Source organism: Scylla paramamosain, chromosome 28 (genome assembly GCF_035594125.1).
Source record: "Scylla paramamosain isolate STU-SP2022 chromosome 28, ASM3559412v1, whole genome shotgun sequence".
Classification (NCBI taxonomy): domain Eukaryota; kingdom Metazoa; phylum Arthropoda; class Malacostraca; order Decapoda; family Portunidae; genus Scylla; species Scylla paramamosain.
The window spans coordinates 11,647,135-11,668,609 of NC_087178.1; the positions used below are offsets into that span (position 1 = coordinate 11,647,135).

The 21,475-nt window shown below is 37.9% G+C and overlaps 1 protein-coding gene across 3 annotated transcripts; it reads right to left on the bottom strand.

The window, feature by feature from the left end:
- Positions 1-667: 667 nt before the first annotated feature.
- Positions 668-20,033, bottom strand: LOC135114909 (uncharacterized). Of its 3 annotated transcripts, none has more exons than XM_064031172.1 (3): positions 16,755-20,031; positions 16,489-16,645; positions 668-2,278 (listed from the first exon to the last, which is right to left on the bottom strand). In XM_064031172.1, the coding sequence occupies exons 1-3, from the start codon at positions 16,808-16,810 to the stop codon at positions 2,261-2,263; spliced, it is 231 nt and encodes a 76-aa protein (XP_063887242.1). In that variant the 5' UTR covers positions 16,811-20,031; the 3' UTR covers positions 668-2,260. The 3 variants fall into 3 exon arrangements, with proteins under 3 accessions (XP_063887242.1, XP_063887241.1, XP_063887240.1); XM_064031171.1 differs by lacking the exon at positions 668-2,278 and adding an exon at positions 15,117-15,724 and having other exon boundaries at positions 16,755-20,033; XM_064031170.1 differs by lacking the exon at positions 668-2,278 and adding an exon at positions 15,117-15,968 and having other exon boundaries at positions 16,755-20,033.
- Positions 20,034-21,475: the final 1,442 nt, after the last annotated feature.

Consider the following 21,475-nt stretch of genomic DNA (forward strand, 5'->3'; position numbering starts at 1 on the left):
AAGTGTATAATTGATTTTTGTCCATAATTTCCTCCTTAGGTAAATCTTTTGCCCCTTGCCTATTTAATCCTCCTCCTCGCAATGCTTCTTATAAGCCTTGGAAATATAAGCTACCTAAAGACTAGACTAATTCAAGAAGCCAAGCCTGGACCACTTATAGAGATGAAAGCAGAACATGGAAAGAACTTTCAAGAACCTGTTGATGCTCTCCGAGTTTTTGTTGACATCAATTACTGTATTTACTCATGTATTAGACACACCTCTGCATAACACACACCCCTATTTAACCCTGCATTACTTTGCTGGGGTTTCCAAACATGAGTACTCTCCTGGGGTATTTACACACCCCAATACAAAAATGTTTCTAGTGTTACTATTATGTAAAATATAGTCATACTGCTGGTTTAGGATTCATCTACAACCCCTGTTAAACAGTTTGAGTTGCTTATAGTAAGTTGATATTAATACAAAGTAATACAATAAAATAAATTATAAAACTAAGGAAAAATTACCAAAACTTAAATTCAGGTCACATTTACTTTTAAAATACCCACAAGATACACATGTTTGTATGAATTTTTAATATATATGATGAATATTAAGTGAAAAAAAATATTACATAATAGGCAAATCTCCCTTACAAAATACATCAAATCAAAGATTGAACTAAAGATATAATTATTTATTGAAAGGAAAATTATTATAAATTTAATACATAAACCATAAGCATGGTTTCTTTATCCAAAGCAAACACAAAAATTTTCATGACTTGAAATACAAAAGAAAAAAAGTGAGCTCATTACATAGGAATAAATTTGTTACATAAACATTTTTTCTTTTCATCAAAAGTAAACAAAAAATATTTCCATGAATTGAAATTGAAAACAAAAAAAATGTGAGTTCATTACATACCATTACATTCACTCTGATTCACCACTTACTGCTACATTCTCACAATCTATGCAACTCACAGTCATCTTACCGTGATCCCTGCAAACATGTTTCCCGCATGTGCTACATACTGTTTTCACCTTTCGATCCTTTGACCTGGCACAAAATACACATCTCTTTGCCTGGCATTGTAAAAACTGTGAGCTTGTTGAGGATGTTGCATCTGCAATTTCAGGGAACAGCCTTGCAATTTCTGTTCTGAGACCTTTTGGCCTTTTGTTCTGCAGTCTTTTCTTTAGAGTGTCTTCTAATAGCATCATGCATACTTTCTTGATGAATCTGCGGTGCTTGAGTTTATTCTGTGGGTTGTGAGCATACAGGACATACGAATTGACACAGACAATGTTCAGCAGAGCAAAGAACACAATTAGAGGCCAACACCAGCTGTTTCTGGAAACGTAATACTTATCCATCATCATGTCAAGCACATCTATTCCTCCTTTGGTTGAATTATAGAACGTGATGATTTGATGCCATATTTAGCTGGTTTACTGGGTATATATTTCCTAAAGGGACAGTGGCCCCTAAAGGCTACAAGCATTTCATCTATAGTCACAAATTCTGATGAGGTGTTTTTCTTTTTGCAATTTTCAACAAACATCTCAAATATTTGCCTAACTGGGGCAAGCTTATCCACCTTCTTTCTTTTCTCACTTGTTGCTTTGTCATCAAATTATAGACAACATAATAGAAAATGAAAGCAATCCAGTGACGTGGTCAGCCTGAACACCTCGATGCCAGTACCATCTGCTTTCCAGATATGAGCAAGGTGCAGCCTGCTAACATGATATGTACCAGCTAACATAAGCAGTCCAGTCAATGCCTTCACTTCGAAAACATCAGTGTCTTTTGTTCTGTAGGGCTGAGTATAGTTCCCTTTCTGCATAGCGATCATCGAGTTAGTATGTTCTACTAATAAACCAATTATTTCTGCCGTGATGAAGACTCCCCAAAAGTCTGCAGGAGAATTGGCATTTAGAGCTGGTCCTTTTAGTTCTGGTGTAAATTTGATAACATTGCTAGAAAGGGTATGACATAGCAATTTAGGAACATTCTTCTTCCATCATGTTGTTTTATCTTTTTCCCTTCCATCCATCAATTTTTTGCCTTTTTCTTTTGGGGCTGGTCTGGTAGATCATCTGGGTCTGATTCATAACATTCAAAATCAGGAACATGCAGATCCTCTTCCAGGTAATCTTCTTCACTTTCACTGTTGGAGGCAGGAACATCCTTCCCCACACTTTCTTTGTCTTATGAGCTACTCACTTCTACTTCATCCAACATCTTCTGAATCCTCTTCATTTCTGCATCATAATCCATCTTGTGCCTGAAAAAATGAAAAGATGTTACATTAGCTAGGCTCATAGTTACAAGAATGAAAGAGTAATAAATTGTAAATAAAATAATAAATCCATACATAATGATAAAAAAAATACTAAAATCAGTAAGCATAGCATTTTATTCCATATTTATATTACAGAGTAGGCTACTGATACATAATATGCACTTATATCTACATATTTTCATTTCCTGATGGGAAAAGAGAATATATAAATCATAAATACATACCTTTGTTAGTCTGGGGTGACTGACCACCCCAGAAGGCAAAACAAACATCTAACTCCCAGGAAAACTGAGCCACAACTGTGCCATACTACATGTGACACATGCTTGATGAGTCAGAAGAGTATTGGGAGGGAGAAGAAAAAAAGGTTGCCAACTAGGAATTGTGAGCACTTAAGCAAAACTGGGGTGCCAAAACACACCAAGGGAGTAATGCAGGGTTAACAAGGATGTTTTGTGGGAAAAAATATATTATGCTTCATCATAAAGTCATGGGAAAAAAAAAAAAAAGAAATCTGTGTATTTACCTAGTTGTGGTTTATGGGAGGGGAATAGTCTCAAAGTATCCCATCTCTATATCTATCCAGTTTGGACTTAAAAGCATGGACAGTTATGGCATTGACAACATCTTCACTGAGTTCATTCCATTTGTTCACACTTCTGTGAGAAAAACTATACTTTTTGATGTCTCTTCTACAGTTAACTTTCTTCAACTTCTTATTGTGTCCCCTTGTACTCTGTGTGTCTAAATTTTTAAAACATTCTTTGCCTACATTTTCCATACCATTTATCATTCTATAGATGTTTATTGAATCTCCTCTCTCTCTCCTATTTTCAAGAGTAGGAATTTCCAACACTCATAATCTCTCTTTATAGGTCAACTTACTTAACTCCAGAACCATCTTAGTGACTTCTCTTTGTACTCTTTCTAATTTTATAATATTCCTCTTTATATGAAGAGACCACACCACTGCTGCATATTCTGATCTTGGTCTTGTCGTGAAAATCAACAACTTTTTTATCATTCCTTGATCTAAATATTAGAATGCCATTCTTATTCTTTTTACAAATTCATCTTCTCTCCAGTTATTTTATCAATGTATTTGTCTGGAGTCAAATTTTCAGTAACTGTTACTCTCAAATCTATTTCCTCTTTTGATTTCTGTAACTTCACATCATCCATCTCATAATGATATTGTATTCTTTTCTTATTCTTACCAAACTCCATTACTTTACACTTACTTAAATTGAATTCCATTTGCCAAGATTTACTCCATCTATTTATCTTACATAAATCATCTTGCAGTACCATACAGTCATTTACATTTTCTACCCTTCTCTTCAGTTTAGCATCATCTGCAAATAAGTTCATATAACTGTCTATTTCTTCATTTATGTCATTCACATATATTACAAACATTATCAGTCCCAACACTGTGGGACACCACTAATTACTTTCAGCCAAGATCAATTCTGGTTTTGTATTACTGTTCTCATCTCTCTATCATCCAGATAATCTTCCATCCACTCCAGCAGTCTTCTTCCAATTTTTCCATAATTTTTTATCTTCCATAGCAATTTTCGTTGTGGTACTTTGTCAAATGCCTTCTTCAAGTCGTCTAAATAGACACCATCCACCCATCTGTCTCTCTCCTGCACAATATCGACTATCCTTGAATAAAAGGACAATAAGTTCATGGAGCATGATCTTCCCCTCCTAAATCCAAATTGACAATTTACCAAAACTTTATCTCTTTCCAAGTGTTCCATCCATCTTTCCTTTATTGTTCTTTTGCATAGTTTTCCTTCAACACTAGTCAAGGACACTGGTCTATAATTTAGTGGATTTTCCTTATTTCCTCCTTTGAATATTAGTGTAATATTTGCTCTCTTCCAATTTTTTGGTACTCTTCCCTGTGATAGTGATGTCACCATTACACTGAATTTTATCACCCAGCTGTTATCTACATTCCTTCAATATCCAGTTTGATACTCCATCTAGATCAGTTGCTTTATTTACACCAAGTTCTTCCATTATCTTAAGTATTTCATCATAACTGACTGGACTGTACTCAGTATATTCCTCACCAACTTACCTCTTCCAGTATCAAACTCCCCTTCCACAGTAAATACTGATCTGAAGCTATTATTCATAACCTCTGCAATGTCCTGTGCATTCTTATAGATTTTTCCTTCAATTTTCAATCTTGATACACCTTTCTTCTTCTTCATCTTCTCATTAACATATCTAAAGAATAGTTTGGGTTCATTTATACACTTATCTATTATATCTCTTTCATAGTTTCTTCTCTCCATTCTTATTATCTCAATGTACTTATTTCTAGCATCAGTATATTCCTCCCATCTGCTCTCAGTTTTCCTCTTCTTCCATCTATTCCAAACATTTAGCTTACAATTTCTAGCCTCTTTACATTTTGTATTGAACCATTCTTTACCTTTTCTACATCTCGCTTCTCCTTTAGGTACAAATTTCTCCACAGCAGAGTTATATATCCTTATAAATTCATCCCATTTTTCCTGAACATCTGCATCTTTGAAGTCTTCCCAGTCCATGGCAGCAAATTATTTTTTAGATTTTTGAAAATCAGCTTTACTATATTTAAATCTTTTCACCTTATAATTTTCATCAATGATTACATTTTCATTTTTCAGATTAAATTCCATCAACACATGTTCACTTTTACCTAGGGGGCTATCATAGTGTATAGTTTCAATAATTTCCATGTCCTTGGTAAACACTAAATCAAGTCTTGATAGTTTATCTCTTCCACTAAATCTGGTATCACAATCAACCCATTGAATCATCAAGTTTTTCGCCACCTAGTTTAACAGTCTATTACTCCATGAGCTCTCACTTCCAGTAGTTGTCAATGTCTCCCAATTTATCTCCTTACAATTAAAATCACCAACAATAACTATATCACTACTTTCCTTCACTATTTTTTCAAGACCTTTCAACACATCTACCAACATCTCTTCTTGCTCTTCTTTTTGCCAAGCATTAGTCATAGGTGGCACATGCACTCTTACATAATTCATTTCCACTTCTAATCATGACTTGTAGAACTTCAGACATGTCTTGACTTTTTATTACCTTCTCCACTTTGACACATTTTTTTTGTCAGAATTGTCACTCCACCTCCTCCCTTGTCACTTCTATTTTTCATCCATAAATCATATTTATTATCACCAATGTCAGGAGTTCCCCATTCATTTTTTTAATTTTGTCTCACATAATACAGCAACATCTGGTGCGGTTCTGTTTAATAACTCATTTAATTCCATCTTTGTTGACATTAATCCATTTACATTAGTATAACATACCTTACTTACTGCTTGATGTACCATTTCTTTATCCTCATATCTCTTACTCTTCAAAAAAATTCTTCTTCACCTCCATTTGTTTTTGTTTTTTTGTTTAGCCTCATTTACCAGCTCCTTTTGCTTCAACCTTTCAGTCTCATCCATATCCCTGTTTATCCATACATTCTTATATTCTTCATCTCCAGGCAATCTCCAAGACCCATTAATTACTTCCTCTGCTTGTACCTGTGTTGCAAACCTTATTCTTATGGGTCTCATTTTTTCTTCTTCATATTTTTCAATTCTATGGAACTCTTCCACTTGCTTTACTACCTGACTGTCTTCACCGGTCACTTTCTTCAGTAACTTATTCAACAGGTTCTTTTCCTTTTTGTCTCTTTGAATTCTGCTTACTATTTTCTTTTCCTTTAAACCAAATACAATTATTTGTTTATATTTTTCTACAGTGTCTCACTAACTTTTTCTCTTCTTTAATAACATTTACTACCACTTTCTGTCTCGGGTTTTGTTTTTCATTTTCTTGTTGTTCTATTATTTTCTTTAGTGTTTCTTCTTCAAATATAAGTTCATTTAACCACTTATTTTGTCTCATTTCCACATCCTTTACACTTGCCTTCATTTCCTCATTTCCTTTCAGAACAGTTTCTACTTTTTCCTTTATTTGTTTCTTTAAACAGTCATTTTCCACATTTAATTTCTCATTTTTATCTTCCATCTCAATCAACTTTGCTGTAATTGTCACCAACTCCTTACCAGTCTCCTTCTGGCATTCCTCCAATGCCTTTATTCTCTCCAATAACTTGTCCATCATTTCTTCCATATGCAAAATTTTTCTGCACTGCAGTCTATAATTTAGTTCCCTTTCTTCTCCAGTAAAACCCTTCAAATGAACCTCTTGGGGTGCTGCCTTTTGCCATATTTGTTCAAAATGTAAACAAACCAAACCAAACTTTGCTAGAGACGGGATAACTATACTCATGGTACTGTTTCTTTCTTCCCTATTTACTACCTAGGTATTCCAGGATCTTCATAACATATCTTGTTCCACCATGAGCAATTTGTGTTATTCCGTCCTTCTATATGCAGAGCACTAGAAAAACACGTCCTGTCAGCTCCTCTGCTGCTGTGTGTGTGTGTTAGGTGAGCGGGCCACTGGCCAAGGGACACAAAAATTTTTAATAAAAAGAAAAGCCCACTTGATGCCAATTCCTATACCAATGTCAAATAGAATAATAATAATAATCATAATAAAAAAAAAAAAGAGTGTCTTGAAACCTCCCTCTTGAAAGAATTCAAGTCATAGGAAGATGGAAATACAGAAGCAGGTAGGGAGTTCCAGAGTTTACCAAAGAGGGATGAATGAATGAGAATACTGATTAACTCATGTATTAGAGAGGTAGACAGAGAAGGAGTGAGAGAAAGAAGGAAGTCTTGTGCAGCAAGGGCACATGAGGAGGGGAGGCACGTAGTTGGTGGTAGAAGATAGCAAGAGCTGCAACACTGCAGCAATGAGAAAAAGGATGAAGACAGTCAGTTAGAGGAGAGGAGTTGACAAGACAAAAAGCTTTTGATTCCACCATCCCTAAAATAGTGGTGTGAGTGGAACCCCTCTCTCCCATACTCCATACATGAACAGATAAGGCCCATGTACAGAGTTAGCAGTTGGGATGGAGGTGGGGGGCAGTAGAAACTGGTAGAGATGATGCAGAACACCTAACTTCATACAAGATGATTTAGCTAGAGATGAGATGTGAGGCTTCTAGTTTAGATTATAAATAAAGGACAGACTAATGATGTTCAGTGTAGAAAAGGGAGACAGTTAAGAGTCACTGAAGAAGAGGGGATAGTTGTCTAGATTGCGTCGAGTTGATAAATGGAGGAAGTGAGTCTCTGAGGCATTGAACAATACTAAGTTTGCTCTGCTCCAATCAGAAATTTTAGAGAGATCAAAAGTCAGGCATTCTCTGGCTTTCCTGCATGAACTGTTTACTTCCTGAAGGGTTGGATGTCTATGAAAAGACGTGGAAGAGTATAGGATGGTATCATCAACATAGGAATGGATAGGACAAGAAGTTTGGTTTAGAAGATCATTGATGAATAATAGGAAGAGAGTGGGTGACAGGACAGAACCCTGAGGAACACCACTGTTAATAGATTTAGGAGAAGAACAGTGACTGTCTACCACAGTAGCAACAGAACGGTCAGAAAAGAAACTTGAGATGAAGTTACAGAGAGAAGGATAGAAACCGTAGGAGGGTAGTTTGGAAATCAAAGCTTTGTGCCAGATTCTATCAAAAGTTTTTGATATGGTCTAAGGCAACAGCAAAAGTTTCCACCAAATTCTCTAAGAGTGTGTGTTCTGTCCTCACATCTGGTGTGATGAAGCAATGGGGCTGTACAGTACTACCATCACATCTAAAACCATGTGTGTGCATATATGTGTTTTGTTCTCTCTCTCTCTCTCTCTCCTCTCTCATCTCTACTCTCTCTCTCTCTCTCTCTCTCTCTCTCTCTCTCTCTCTCTCTCTCTCTCTCTCTCTCTCTCTCTCTCTCTCTCTCTCTCTCTATCTCTCTCTCTCTCTCTCTCTCTTCCATCCTTCCCCTCCCCATTCTCTCCCTCTCCCTTTCCTGATCACCACCCTTTTTCCTGACCCTCATCTCCCTTTTCTGACCTCCTCCCCATTTCCTCACTCCTTCCATCCATCTATCCTACTCAGCCACCCACCCACCCACCCACCCACTTTCCTTCAACTCTGTGTGTGTGTGTGTGTGTGTGTGTGTGTATTTACCTAGTTTTATTATACAGGGTTCGAGCAGGGCTCATAGTGTCCTGTCTCCATATCTATATTTATCCAGAATTTCCTTAAATTTATGCACATTTGGTGCTGTAACAGCCTCCTCATTTAGACTATTCCAGATATCCAGTTCTATGTGGAAAACTGTATTTCTTGACGTCTCTCAAACACTGACTCTTCCTGATCTTCTCTGAGTGCCCTCTCGTCCATCCAGCTTTATCTTCTTCCAGCAACACCAGTTCCTGCTTGTCTGTCTCCTCAATGTGGTTAACTATTTTATACATTGTTATTAGATCTCCTCTTTCTCTTCTAACCTGCAAAGTTGGTAGTCCAATTTCCTTCAACCTCTCTTTGTATGTTAGGTTTCTCAGCTCCAGTACCATCCTTGTAGCTGCCCTCTGAATTCTTTCCAACTTCTTTATGTCTTTCTTCATGTGCGGAGACCCACACCACTGCTGCATATTCCAGCCTGGGACATAGCATAGTGGCTATAATTTTTTTCATCATAGTCCTTATCATTGTAATGAAATGCCACCCTAATATTTATGCCATTCTGGGGTTAGGGTATCCTGAAATACCAACTCCTAGATCTTTTTCCTCCTTACTCCTCATTATTACTTCCTCCCCCATTTTATAGTCCCCATGCAGGTCTTTTACTCTTTCCCAATTCCATCACATGGAATTTCTTAGCATTGAATTCCAATTTTCACTTCTTGCTCCACCCATAAATTTTTGACAATATTTCTTTGCAACTCTATACAATCAGTGGGCTTCTTTATTACTCTTAGCAATTTTGCATCATCAGCAAACAGATTAATATAACTGGTAAAATCCTCCTGCATATCACTGATGTATATTTGGAACATAATGGGTGCTAACACTGACCTCTGTGGTATTCCACTTGTTACATTACTCCAACTTGAACAGGTGTTCCTGATCACAGTTCTCATTTCTCTGTCCTTTAAGTAGTCTCTCATCCATTTTAGCATTGTCCCTCTCAGTCCTTTTATATGTTTAATCTTCCACAATAGTCTTTTATGTGGAACTTTATCAAAAGCTTTTTTGATGTCCAAATACACTGCATCTACCCACCCATCTCTGTTTTGTACTTCATCTATTACTCTTGTATGTGTGTGTGTGTGTGTGTGTGTGTGTGTGTGTGTGTGTGACTGACTCTCTCTCTCTCTCTCTCTCTCTTTGTGTGTGTGTGTGTGTGTGTGTGTGTGTGTGTGTGTGTGTGTGTGTGTGTGTGTGTGTGTGTGTGTGTGTGTGAGAGAGAGAGAGAGAGAGAGAGAGAGAGAGAGAGAGAGAGAGAGAGAGAGAGAGAGAGAGAGAGAGAGAGAGAGAGAGAGAGAGAGAGAGAGAGAGAGAGAGAGAGAGAGAATAACAATCCTGAGGATTGCTAAGTTGAAAGAGACTGATTGAGAATGACAATGGATGAAAGAAGCATAAATGGGAAAGAAATGGATGAAGGAAAAATTAAAAGAAGTGGAGGACAGGAAAAGAGAATACTTATTTCTCAATAATTCTCTCTTAATTCTTCATTCATGCCTCACCCTTGCTGCTTATTGATTGAGAATGACAATGGATGAAAGAAGCATAAATGGGAAAGAAATGGATGAAGGAAAAATTAAAAGAAGTGGAGGAGAGGAAAAAAGAATACTTATTTCTCAATACTTCTTCTCTCCTAATTCTTCATTCACGCCTCACCCTTGCTGCTTATATTTATTCTCTCTACTTTCTCCCTGTCCTCCCATCCTCCTTCTTCATCCTTCCTACACTTCCTTGCCCCATGTACTCTCCTTCCTCAGTTATGTTCCTTCCTCCCCTTCTTCCTTTCCTCTTCCTTCCTCTTTTGTCTTGTCTCAAACCTCCCTCCTTGTCACCTCCCCTCCTCATTATCTGTCAGAGATAAGGGACAAGGGAAAGGAATGGGGGGAGAGAGAGAGAGAGAGAGAGAGAGAGAGAGAGAGAGAGAGAGAGAGAGAGAGAGAGAGAGAGAGAGAGAGAGAGAGAGAGAGAGAGAGAGAGAGAGAGAGAGAGAGAGAGAAGGAAGAGGAGAAAAGGGAAGGGGGAGAAGAGAAGGGAAGGGAAGGGAAGGGAAGAGAAGGGAAGGAGAGAGAGAGAGAGAGAGAGAGAGAGAGAGAGAGAGAGAGAGAGAGAGAGAGAGAGAGAGAGAGAGAGAGAGAGAGAGAGAGAGAGAGAGAGAGAATTTTATTACTAGTAACAATATTTGTGCTTAGTGTATTACTGCTTTAACCCATTTGCGCTGCTCGTTGCGTCAACGCAACACGAAACAAGCTATAACATGATGTTGAGCTACACTGAAAGGACAACATGCTGCATCCTGTAGCTGCTTCTGTTGCCAGTAGACATCCAGTACTCCCAGTGGAAGATCCATATGATTCCTGACATCTCACCATTTTAGGGGAAAAGTCAGTGAAAAAAGCTCCACTTTCTGAAAAATGATGTCTTCATCAAAAAGGAGATGAGTAAAGAAAATCATTATCAAATATTTGTTCATATCTATTTCACAGTAATCTTCTGTTTCTTTTGATGAAGGAACCCTTTTCAACGAAGTTTTATTTGATAGGATGCTGATGACAGTTGTGTAAAAAAATTACAAAGAAAAGTTGTGCTAATGCAACCATCGGCACCTAGTTGTTCATCAATGTTGTGCTAACGCAAGCATCAGCACCGGCTTCTTCATTGTTGTAGTTATTTTGCAATGCATAGTATCTTTTTGCACATGTAATTGCAGTGAATAGATATATATGTGTAGCCTAGCATTGTTTTTTGACAGCATACATGTTGTGTACACAAATTTTACGCAATATATTTTCTCTTTTTTTTTTTTTTCAGAAAAGTGAAGTTGAACAACATTCTAGACGAGCTAGAGAAACCTACCATGTCTGACGAGAGTGAAGTTAGTGATGAAGATGAACCCAGTGGAATGGTAAAACAAACTGAAGTACATGATCTTTACATCATACCTGCAAATGATGGTGCTGTGACAGTGAAGATTCTGGCGAAGAAGAAAGCGTGGATATCTCTTATCTTCCTTCAACACAATTAACTGCTTTAGCAGTGATAGAATCTTTAGAGTCACAAGATAATGCAGATGAATGTGCTGAAGGACAAGAATCCCAGAAAAAGAAAATAATAAAACTCAGAAAATGGAAAGCACAAGATCTCCCAGAAAAGAGAAATGTCCCATGTTATCCACGCAAACCATCAGTTGCTGATATTCCGCATAAGCCTAGTCAGACATTTGAGCTTTTCTTGGATGTATTAGCAATTGACCACCTACTGAAACAAACTGTGAACTAAGCTATCCAGAATGGTAAACATTCATTCACGTTAACAAGTGATGAAATGAAAACCTTCAAAGGAATTTTGTTGGTGCCAGGGTACTGTTGTGTTCCACGTCACAGACTGCATTTGCAGAGACAGCCAGATGTCTACAATGAGCTTATTGCTGACTCCATGCATCAGGATCGCTTTGATGAGATAATGAAGTTCTTTCATGCTGCAGACAACACAAAGCTTCCCAAAAATGACAAGTATGGCAGAGTTTCTCTGTTCATGGAAATCCTGAATGATAACTTTCTCAAATACAGGGAAGTATTTGGGCCAAGTAATATCTCTATTGATGAGTCAATGATCCCCTATTTTGGTCGATATCTGACTAAGCAGTTCATTCATGGAAAGCCTGTGCGATGGGGTTATAAAGCATGGGTTGCAGCTGATCCAAATGGTTATGTTTTTGATATATCTGTTTTATCAAGGCAAAGATGGTGCTAAGAATAAGGGTTATGCAGCTTATGGACTTGGTGGAAAAGTTGTTTTTGATGTTTTGGATGTTATAGAAAAATATTATCCAATAAAGAAGTTATCCCTTTACTTTGATAACTTCTTTACATCACTCAAACTTATCGAAAAAATCAAAAGAGGGGGCCATGATGCTACTGGCACACTAAGAAAAAACCGAATTCAAAAATACCCATTTACTAATCCTGCAAAGTTTATGAAATTACCTAAGGAATCTGAAGAACATTTTTGTGATGCTGAATCAGGAATAATTGCAGCACACTGGCATGATAATGGCATTGTTACCATTGCATCATCTGAGTATGGTGTATCACCAGTAGTGAAGGCTGAACGTTATGTTGCTTCTCAAAAGAAACATATGAATGTTTTGATGCCAAATGCCATCCATCAGTATAATTGGAAAATGAGTGGTGTTGATAGACTAGATCAAAATATTGCACAGTACTGGCTTTTAATTCGTGGGAAAAAGTGGTACATTCCAATCGTCACTTACCTGATTACAGTATGTGTAAATAATGCCTGGATTTTTGCAAGGGAAGGAGGGTACAAAGAGGATATGTTGTCATTCATATGTGCTGCTGCTACTGAATGGCTACAGAATCATGGCAAAAAGCCAAATAACCCAGAAAGATCACAATCAGTTCTCAGTGTTGCAGGTATATCTGCACAAATATGGTATGATAATGTTGGGCATCACATCATGAAGACAGATCCTCCAAGGTGCTGCTGTTGTCAGTTATGTAACACTCAGACTGTATTCATATGCAAGAAATGTAAAGTATACCTGCATCAAAAGTGTTCAGTACAGTATCATACCATGTAGGCCAGCGGAATCCTATGAAAATGTATCTAGGTTGTACTATTTCTTTTTCGATAACTATATTATAGCTCTCTCTCTCTCTCTCTCTCTCTCTCTCTCTCTCTCTCTCTCTCTCTCTCTCTCTCTCTCTCTCTCCAGGGGTTCTAATCACTGGTTTTCTTTCATTTATAGTGAAGTAATTCTCATATTTCTTTTTTAGTGAAGAAATTATTATCATGTATCAAAAGTGAAATGTATCTGTTTTTTTCAATTTTTCTTCCTTGCCAAGAATTGTATCCTAGGACCCTCCTTTGACTTTTTTATGTGAAAAAGAGTAAACTTGTTTCCCATAGTGCCCATATATGTTCAAATCAAGGGTTTTTTCTTTCTTATGTTTTTGTTAGTACATGCTAACAGTTGCGTTTACGCAACATGTAATGTGGTCGGACCGCCACTTGTTGCATTTGTGCAACAATAGATTTTTTGCAATAAAATGTAAGAAATTGCACATATGGAGTTTTTTTTTTATCAAATTTCTGCAGTTTCCTTTCACATTATGCATATAGCAAAGCAGCAACATGAAATTCTAACTTTCATTTTTTATCGGCTTAAATGGGTTAACTCCACACCAGTAGGCCTAGGCATCTGTGCTACCACTGCACTAGATGCACGGTAATTATTAGAAACTTGTTTTCAAGAAAAAAGTGTCTAGTGCACTGGCAAATATGGTAAATATTTATTTACTTTTCTCAGTGGAAGGGCTTTGTTGGAAACATTAATTTCTAACAGGTATATGATAAATGGTGACAGGCATTGTCATGAAATGAAGTTTAACAACCCATCTTAAACAGTGGGTTTTTAATCAGCTAGGGTCTGGGCCTCAAGAAGAACAGAACTCTGGACCCAAGTTTTTATAAGCACATTCCCAGTGTGGCTCATGCAGTTACACTTAGGGGTGAGTAGCAGTCACTCCAGCTACCACACAAAAAAGTTGCTGTACTCCACTCAACTTACTACTCCAGGTGGGCATTCCAGTCAACATTCCAGCTAAGTACTCTGACCAGTCTCAGGCCTGTGCACTATTAGGTACTTAGTTAAGCTTAGGTCTGCCACTAACATACTATAACTTGGGCTTGCCATCAATGCATATTGATGCCAAGTTCCCAAATGTGTATCGCTTGCCACACTTCCACAAGGAGAGCTACATTTCCACTTCATAGGTGTTTCACTGATTGATTTTTTTGGTAATATCATACACATAACATACACAATACACAATTCTTAAGTATGTCATTGTGTAGATCTCTTAATTTATATTTTGTATGTTAATTCCCACAAATGTACACCACAAATCTGTATTACGGAAAAATGTTTTCTATTTTAAAACATTTATTGAAAATTCAAGAAACGAAACAAGAGCAAAGTAGTGTTTTTTTTGACAGAATTTATTCAATAAAGCCTCTTTCAGCATCAACCACATCATCACAATCAGATCATCTCAAAATTGAGAGGATAAGAATTTTACAATACTAGGAGACAAATTTTGAAATGCCTGGCAGATTCTCTACCTCAGCTCAGCTTCATTGTTATGGGTAGTCTTTTTAGTGATCCTTTTAACTGCTCCTCCATACAAAATAGTCAAAGGGATTGTAGTCAGGTTAGTTTAGAGGCAACATACCTGGGGTAACATGGTAAAAAAAAAAATTATCCTCAAGCCACTTCTGATTTTTCCTGGCCTTGTGTGCTGATGCAGAATCTTGCTAGAACAAGTATTGTCTTCTGCAGCAACTTCCAAGGCTTGATTATGGTTGCTAGAACTTCTTGGTTCTTTTTTGGTTCTATTTTGGTTCACTCTCAGGCCTTCTTTAATGATGTGTGTGGCATAACATGCCTGTCACTGCTGACAACACCAAAGACCACAATGTGAACAGAAAACTTTGTTTTCATGATTCTGGGCACATCTTTAGGACACATAGCCAACTATCTATTGTTCTGCTTGTTGTGCACTCATCCTGGCAAAAGATTTTCTCATCAGAAAAGAAAAAAAAAACTTGCTGTTTACAAGATTTGTTTTTGTCATTTCAGTGAGCAGTCCCATCCACATTTTGTGGAGTTATTGCAAGGATCTTCAGTCAGAATGCTTTCAGAATGGCACAAACACAGAAATTTCAAGGATTGAGATGGAGGGATCAGTGTCATTGAGTTGCTGCACATACAAAATTAAATTGCCACTCTTCACTCCTCAATTGCATGTCTCTGGCAGTCATGATCTCCACATCAAGGTCAGGATCTACTAACAGCTTCCTAATTCTCTGGACTGTCCTCAGTGGCAACTTCAACTATGATGACATTGTTGGTCATCCCAGTTCAGATGGAGTAAACTATCACCTTCCTTCTGCACTCCTCAGGCAACTCATAACCATTTGTTCTGTTTGGGATCTGCATTCTTTGAAGCCTAAGTGTAAACTGAAAATCCTGAATTAATAGTGTGGATGCAGAAAATCTAGTTCTATCTGGATTTTTCCAGTTAAAACACAGCAATTCTACTTTCGCATCCTGTATCTTTTCAATTAGTAGGCGTTCTTGTTCATTCTAAATTTCCTAAATCCATCTCATGTTCCTGTTCATCCAACTCCATTGTGTCTTCATAGCACTTGCTCTGAAATGACAAGCAAAATATCCTTTAGATAGGACATCTCAAAGCCAGGGATTTAAAATTTTGGTGCCTGTTAATGCCAGAGGCAAAAGGTATCTCAATTGATTGTGATCCAGATGGTGTCTCAGCTGATCAAGAGGCAGAGGATGTGACAGATGCTTGAGAGATAGTGATCACAAACTGGTGTTGCGAGTTTGTGGCCTGATTGTGAGAGGGACATGCAGTACCACAGTACTTGGAACATAGCCTTAAGTGCCAAAAATAAAAGAATATTATCAGTCATATTACAAGAGAGAGAGAGAGAGAGAGAGAGAGAGAGAGAGAGAGAGAGAGAGAGAGAGAGAGAGAGAGAGAGAGAGAGAGAGAGAGAGAGAGAGAGAGAGAGAGAGAGAGAGAGAGAGAGAGAGAGAGAGAGAGAGAGAAACTACATGGCCACCCCAAACAAGAAAAGATAATTAAAGCGACCAACAGGTTCCCCAAAATTTATTGCAAGTGCATAGAGCTAAAATTATATTTCTAAGACAGCAGATAATCAATGGAATTATTCTGTATATTCCTAATATACAGAATATATATAATTGTATATAATTGTATTCCTGTATATTTGTTTTTAGTTAGGCAAATATCTTATGACTTTTCTGATCATGTGAAATAGTTTTCAATTAAAACTTTTGACTACATTTTTCCGGTTGTTTCCTTTTAAGGGTCTTTATTGTACTTATTACTTCTGTTTTGTCAGATAAAAAAATATTACAGAAAATACTTACTTCCTGGTCTGTCAGTTCCCAGAATTCTGAAGAGTCTAACTCTTGAGAAATGATGGTGAGCACAGTAGCTGTGTTCACATTATCCATCTTCTTGTTTGGAGATCCCTCATCTGTCTTCATGCATTGTCTCTTGTCTGTATTATATTTCTTCTTGGCTCTGGCAAATGTGAAGAGAATTATTAATATTTAAACATTCACAGATAAATCTGAATTAAACTTTCAAAATGATACCTAAATAATCCATGCACTATTAAATATGTATTTACCTAGTTGTGAGATACAGGATAAGTGCCACACTAGATTCATGCTGTCCCATCTCCATATTGACTTATCCAAATTTTCTTTAAATTTATGAACTGTCTTGGCACACACAGTCTCATCAGTAAGTTAATTCCACACTGCTATGCTTCTGTGAGAAAAGCCATGTTCCTTAATGTCTGTTCTGCAAACACTCCTTTTCAATTTTCTTCCATGTCCTCTGGTACCTCTCGTATCTGGTATCACAAGGTCATCCTTGTCCAACTTTTCCATCCCTTCCAGTATTCTATATAGTGCTATTAAATCACCTCTTTAATTTTTTCCAGTGTAGTCAGACCCAATCTCTTCAACCTCTCTATAACTATACCCTCTTAGGCTTGTAGGGATTTTTGCTGCAGCTCTCTGAATTCTTTCTAGCTTTCTGATATCTTTCTTCATACTTGGTGACCACACTAATCTTGGACATATTGTTATCAGTTTTTTTTTATCATATCTTCACCAATAAAGGTGAGTGCCATCTTGATGTTTCTCAGCATATTATATGTTTCTCCAGTGATCTTGTTAATATGCTCTGCAAACAACAGTTTATTAGAATTGGTTAATCCCAGATTTTTCTTCTGTTCTTAAAGTAATTTTCTCATTTCCCAAATAGTAGTTGTCTTCTGTTCTTTTTGCACTCTTTCCAAACTTCACCACACTGCATTTCTTGGCATTAAACTCCATGTTCCATCTCAACAACCATTCATTTATCTTAATTAAGTCTTGATTCAGACTTTCACAGTCTTTTTATTTGTTACTTTTCTCATAATCTTAGCATCATCAGCAAAGAGGCTTATGTAGCTTGTCACTCCTCTTGTCATGTCATTTACATATACAGTAAAATCCCTTTCATCTGGCATTTGAGTATCCAGCAGCTTCAAGTATCTGGCACATTTTTCCCTGAGCCTTAAAATCAATAAAAAATCAGTGTGTACCCATAAAATCAATTAAAATTCCCACGCGAGGCATACTTTGTCCCCTCGCCACCAGAGCACACTGCTTTGCGCCACCCGCGGCCCACTGCACTGTGTTTACTCAGTGACTCAGTCCTGCGTGTGCACTGTTTATCGCCTGACGCCTTCATAATGCTAAAGTTGTAGAAAAGAGGAAGCATGTTGTGCTTACACTTAAGCAGAAGGTAGACATTTGTCGATGATTAGAGAGAGGTGAAAGCAGACTGCAACTAATGGCGGAATATGGTGTGGGCTCATTAACTATTTATGACATTAAATCCCAAATGAAAAAGTTGCGGGATTACATGAAAGCCATTGACACCCCAAAGGCAGCGGAAAATCATCACACACTGCAGTATCATCGTGGTGAAATGATGGACAAAGTATTATACGAGTGATTCAGCTTGAAAAGATCAGAAGGAGTCACAATTACAGGCCCAATGCTACAACTGTGTGTAGGTGAGTGTGAGGTGGCAGTGCGGGTGGCGACGCACGGCACGGCGATCAGCTGATCTTTGTTGTAATAAGATGCGTGAGTGTAGGGTGGTGATTGTGGACATAATTTCACTTCTATTCAAGTATCTGGCAATATTCAAGTATCCGGCATGTCGGTGGTCCTGTGGATGCTGGATAAGAGGGATTTTACTGTATTGCAAACATAAATGGTGCTACTAATGATAATTGTAGAACTCATTTCAACTGTGATTACTGTCCTCATTTCTCTGTCTGTCAAAAAGTCAGTCATCCATTTTTAATAATGATCCTCCCAGTCCAATATTTTTCAATTTCCATATTAGCCTTTTGTATGGTACTTTATCAAATGCTTTTGTTAGGTCCAAGTATATGCAGTCAGTGCGTCTGTCTGTCTCTTGCACTATGTCCATTACTTTTGAGAAGAAGCTTATCAGATTGTTACACAAGATCATCCTTCTCTAAATCTGAATTGTCTCTTTGTTATCACATTGTTGTCTTCCAGGTATTTCACCTATCTGCTCTTGATGATGATCTTTTCATAAATCTATGATGCCACACTTGATCTATACTGGTCTATGATCTAATTTGTCTTCTTTACTTCCAGTTTTGTGATTTGGGGTAATATCCACCCATTTCCAATCTTTAGGTACTCTTCCTTCCAGCAGGGTGGCACTGATTATATTGTGTATCACTTTGGCTAGTTGTGAACAGCACTCCTTTAGAATCCAGTTCAACACACCATCAGGTCCAATTGCTTTCCTTACATCCAGCTCTTCCAACAATCTCTACTTCTGATGATGATGTTATTACCTCTTTCAGACTATTCTCATTTTCTATTGTTATCTTTTCTTCCCTAAAATAATTTTCCTTAGTAAACACTGAGTGGAAGTATCTGTTGAACACTTCTGCCATCTCTACTGGGCCTCTGACTGTTTTCTTCTCCAACTTTTTACTCTGCTGATGTCTTCTTTAATCTTCAATTTTCCATTGATAAATCTATAAAACAGTTTTGGTAGATCTTTACATTCATCCACAACATTCTTTTTGTAATTCTTCAGCTCATCTCAGCGTATTTTGACATATTTGTTCCTATTTCTTATATAATTAGTCTACAAGTAAATTTTTATTTTCCCTCCACTTGTTCCATGCTTTTCTCTCTCCAGTCTAATTTTACTTCGGCAAATCACTTGTCTGCTAGATGGTGCCGTTCACATGAGATACACTACACTTCGCCACACAGTCAGTTACTACGCAGACACCACACAAGTCGGATGTCGGTCCCGCCTCCTGTTCTGTTGTTACGACTTCTGTTATCGAGGAGTGATAGGAATATTACAGTTTTCTTGTTTGGATTGTGTATTATGATTTCCATTACCTGTTATAAGGGTGGAATATTGTCTTTAGTTATCCGTTACCTGATTATAGGGCGGAGTATTGCCTATGGATATCCGTTATCTGATAAGGGCGGAGTGTTGCCTATTTGAATCCGTTACCTGATTTAAGGGCGGATTATGGACTATAAATATCCGTTACCTTGTATAAGGGCGGATTATTGATTACATGATATCCGTTACTTGGTATAAGGCGGATTATTGGCAAATATTTTATGCTATATATATATATAACAATATTTGGGCACTCTCGTGAGCCGACATAGGTGCGAGATGGTTCCATCTTGTTACCCATTATTGGGGCAAGAGGAATATTGCCTTATTTACAAGCCTGGGGGCATTTGACTTCCCAGATTACTATAAGGAAGGAGTTTTTGATTTAAAGTTACCCTGTGTGTGAGGTTAAGGCACCCGTGGGGTTATAAAAGGAACTGCTGTTAAAAGGGGTGGCATCTTGTTAACATTAGCCGCCATGTCTAGGACGCCTTCTGATGCTTGCCCCAGTCCTGAGAGATTCAGAACTACCAGCATGCCATGCACCTCAGCTAAGGTAAAGGAACTACACAAGGGGAGTAAACATGAAGAAAGATCCAGATCTAAGAGCCGTTCTACTCGTCATGAGAGGTTAAGTTACTCTCGGTCACCTTCCCCTTCTCCAAAATACGCTGGTGAAGACAGCACTGCGCCTTCTTTGGGCATGATTATGGATGCTTTGACTGAGTTGAAGAAAGACATGGACAAGCTTAAGAAGGAAAATAGGGCTGTGAAGTCAAAAGCAGTTCATAACAATGCTCCCCTGTAGGTGTCAAATAATACTTTGATGCCTGATTCTCAGGAATCACAGGCAGGATTTTCTGGATTTAGAACTCCACTGAGGGAGGACAGTGATGAGGAAGAGGAAATCCAGAGGGATGTTCCTCATGATAGTATATTGTTACAAGGTGCTAAGAATTATGGACCCATGGAAACTGTCTCAAAAGAACTTGACAAGGAAATTGCTGCAATGGTGAACCACCTGTTTATTAATGGCATGAGGCAGGAAGATTACAAAGCCATTGTAGAGGATGAGGTGACATTTAGACCAAATAACTGCCATGCATTAACTCAAGTGGATTGCAACCCACAGGTCCTGGACGCGCTGCCTGCAGAGGCAAAGAAGGCAGACTTCCGCTTAAGGGAAGTGGGAAAAAGATATTACCAAGGCAGCTACTATTGTTGTAAAATCGCTTATTGTGCTAGATAAGGTGGCACATGATGAAGAGCACCAAATTATTGCAAATGAGGTGGCCATGCTCAATGGTGCATTGGCATTATTGGGTAATGCCCACTACAGAAATAACTTGAACAGGCGACATATCATAAAGAGGGACATTAATCCCAAATATTCTCATTTGTGTGCTGACAAGGCTCCCATGACGGGTCTATTGTTTGGGGATGACCTGTCACGAGCCAACAGAAATATTGAGGAGGCAGAAAGGCTGGAAACCAAATTCACTTTTAAGAAGCCTACATCTTGGACTGCAAGCAGTGGCAGATTTGGTGGAGGTAAACAATGTAACTTTTTTGCCAAGGCCTCCTCCTGTGGATTCCCATCCAGATATCAGCCGTATGGTTTTCGCAGGATGCCCTCCAGTGGTGAACACAGGCGCTCCTACCCTGCTCCTACCCTGTGAGAGGCCGGGGTCAACATAACCCCCGGCGTTAACCCAAGTGAAAGAACAATTTGAGGCTGGGCAACTTCACAAGTTTATCAATAAATGGTGTGTGATTACAAGTGACCTGTTCATTTTGGATATGGTGGAACATTATCATCTGAATATAGATGAAGCTAATATCGGATATTTATTTAGAGAGGATATACAGTATGTCTTT

Bases quoted from the DNA above. Each gene is read 5' to 3' on its own strand.
- LOC135114909 (XM_064031170.1), bottom strand. From the start codon at position 16,810: ATGGAGATGGGACAGCATGAATCTAGTGTGGCACTTATCCTGTATCTC. The intron at 16,646-16,754 runs GTAAATACATAT...CACATTTGCCAG, and splicing joins ATCCTGTATCTCACAACTAG to AGCCAAGAAGAAATATAATA. The intron at 15,969-16,488 runs GTAAGTATTTTC...TTGGCACTTAAG, and splicing joins GGGAACTGACAGACCAGGAA to GCTATGTTCCAAGTACTGTG.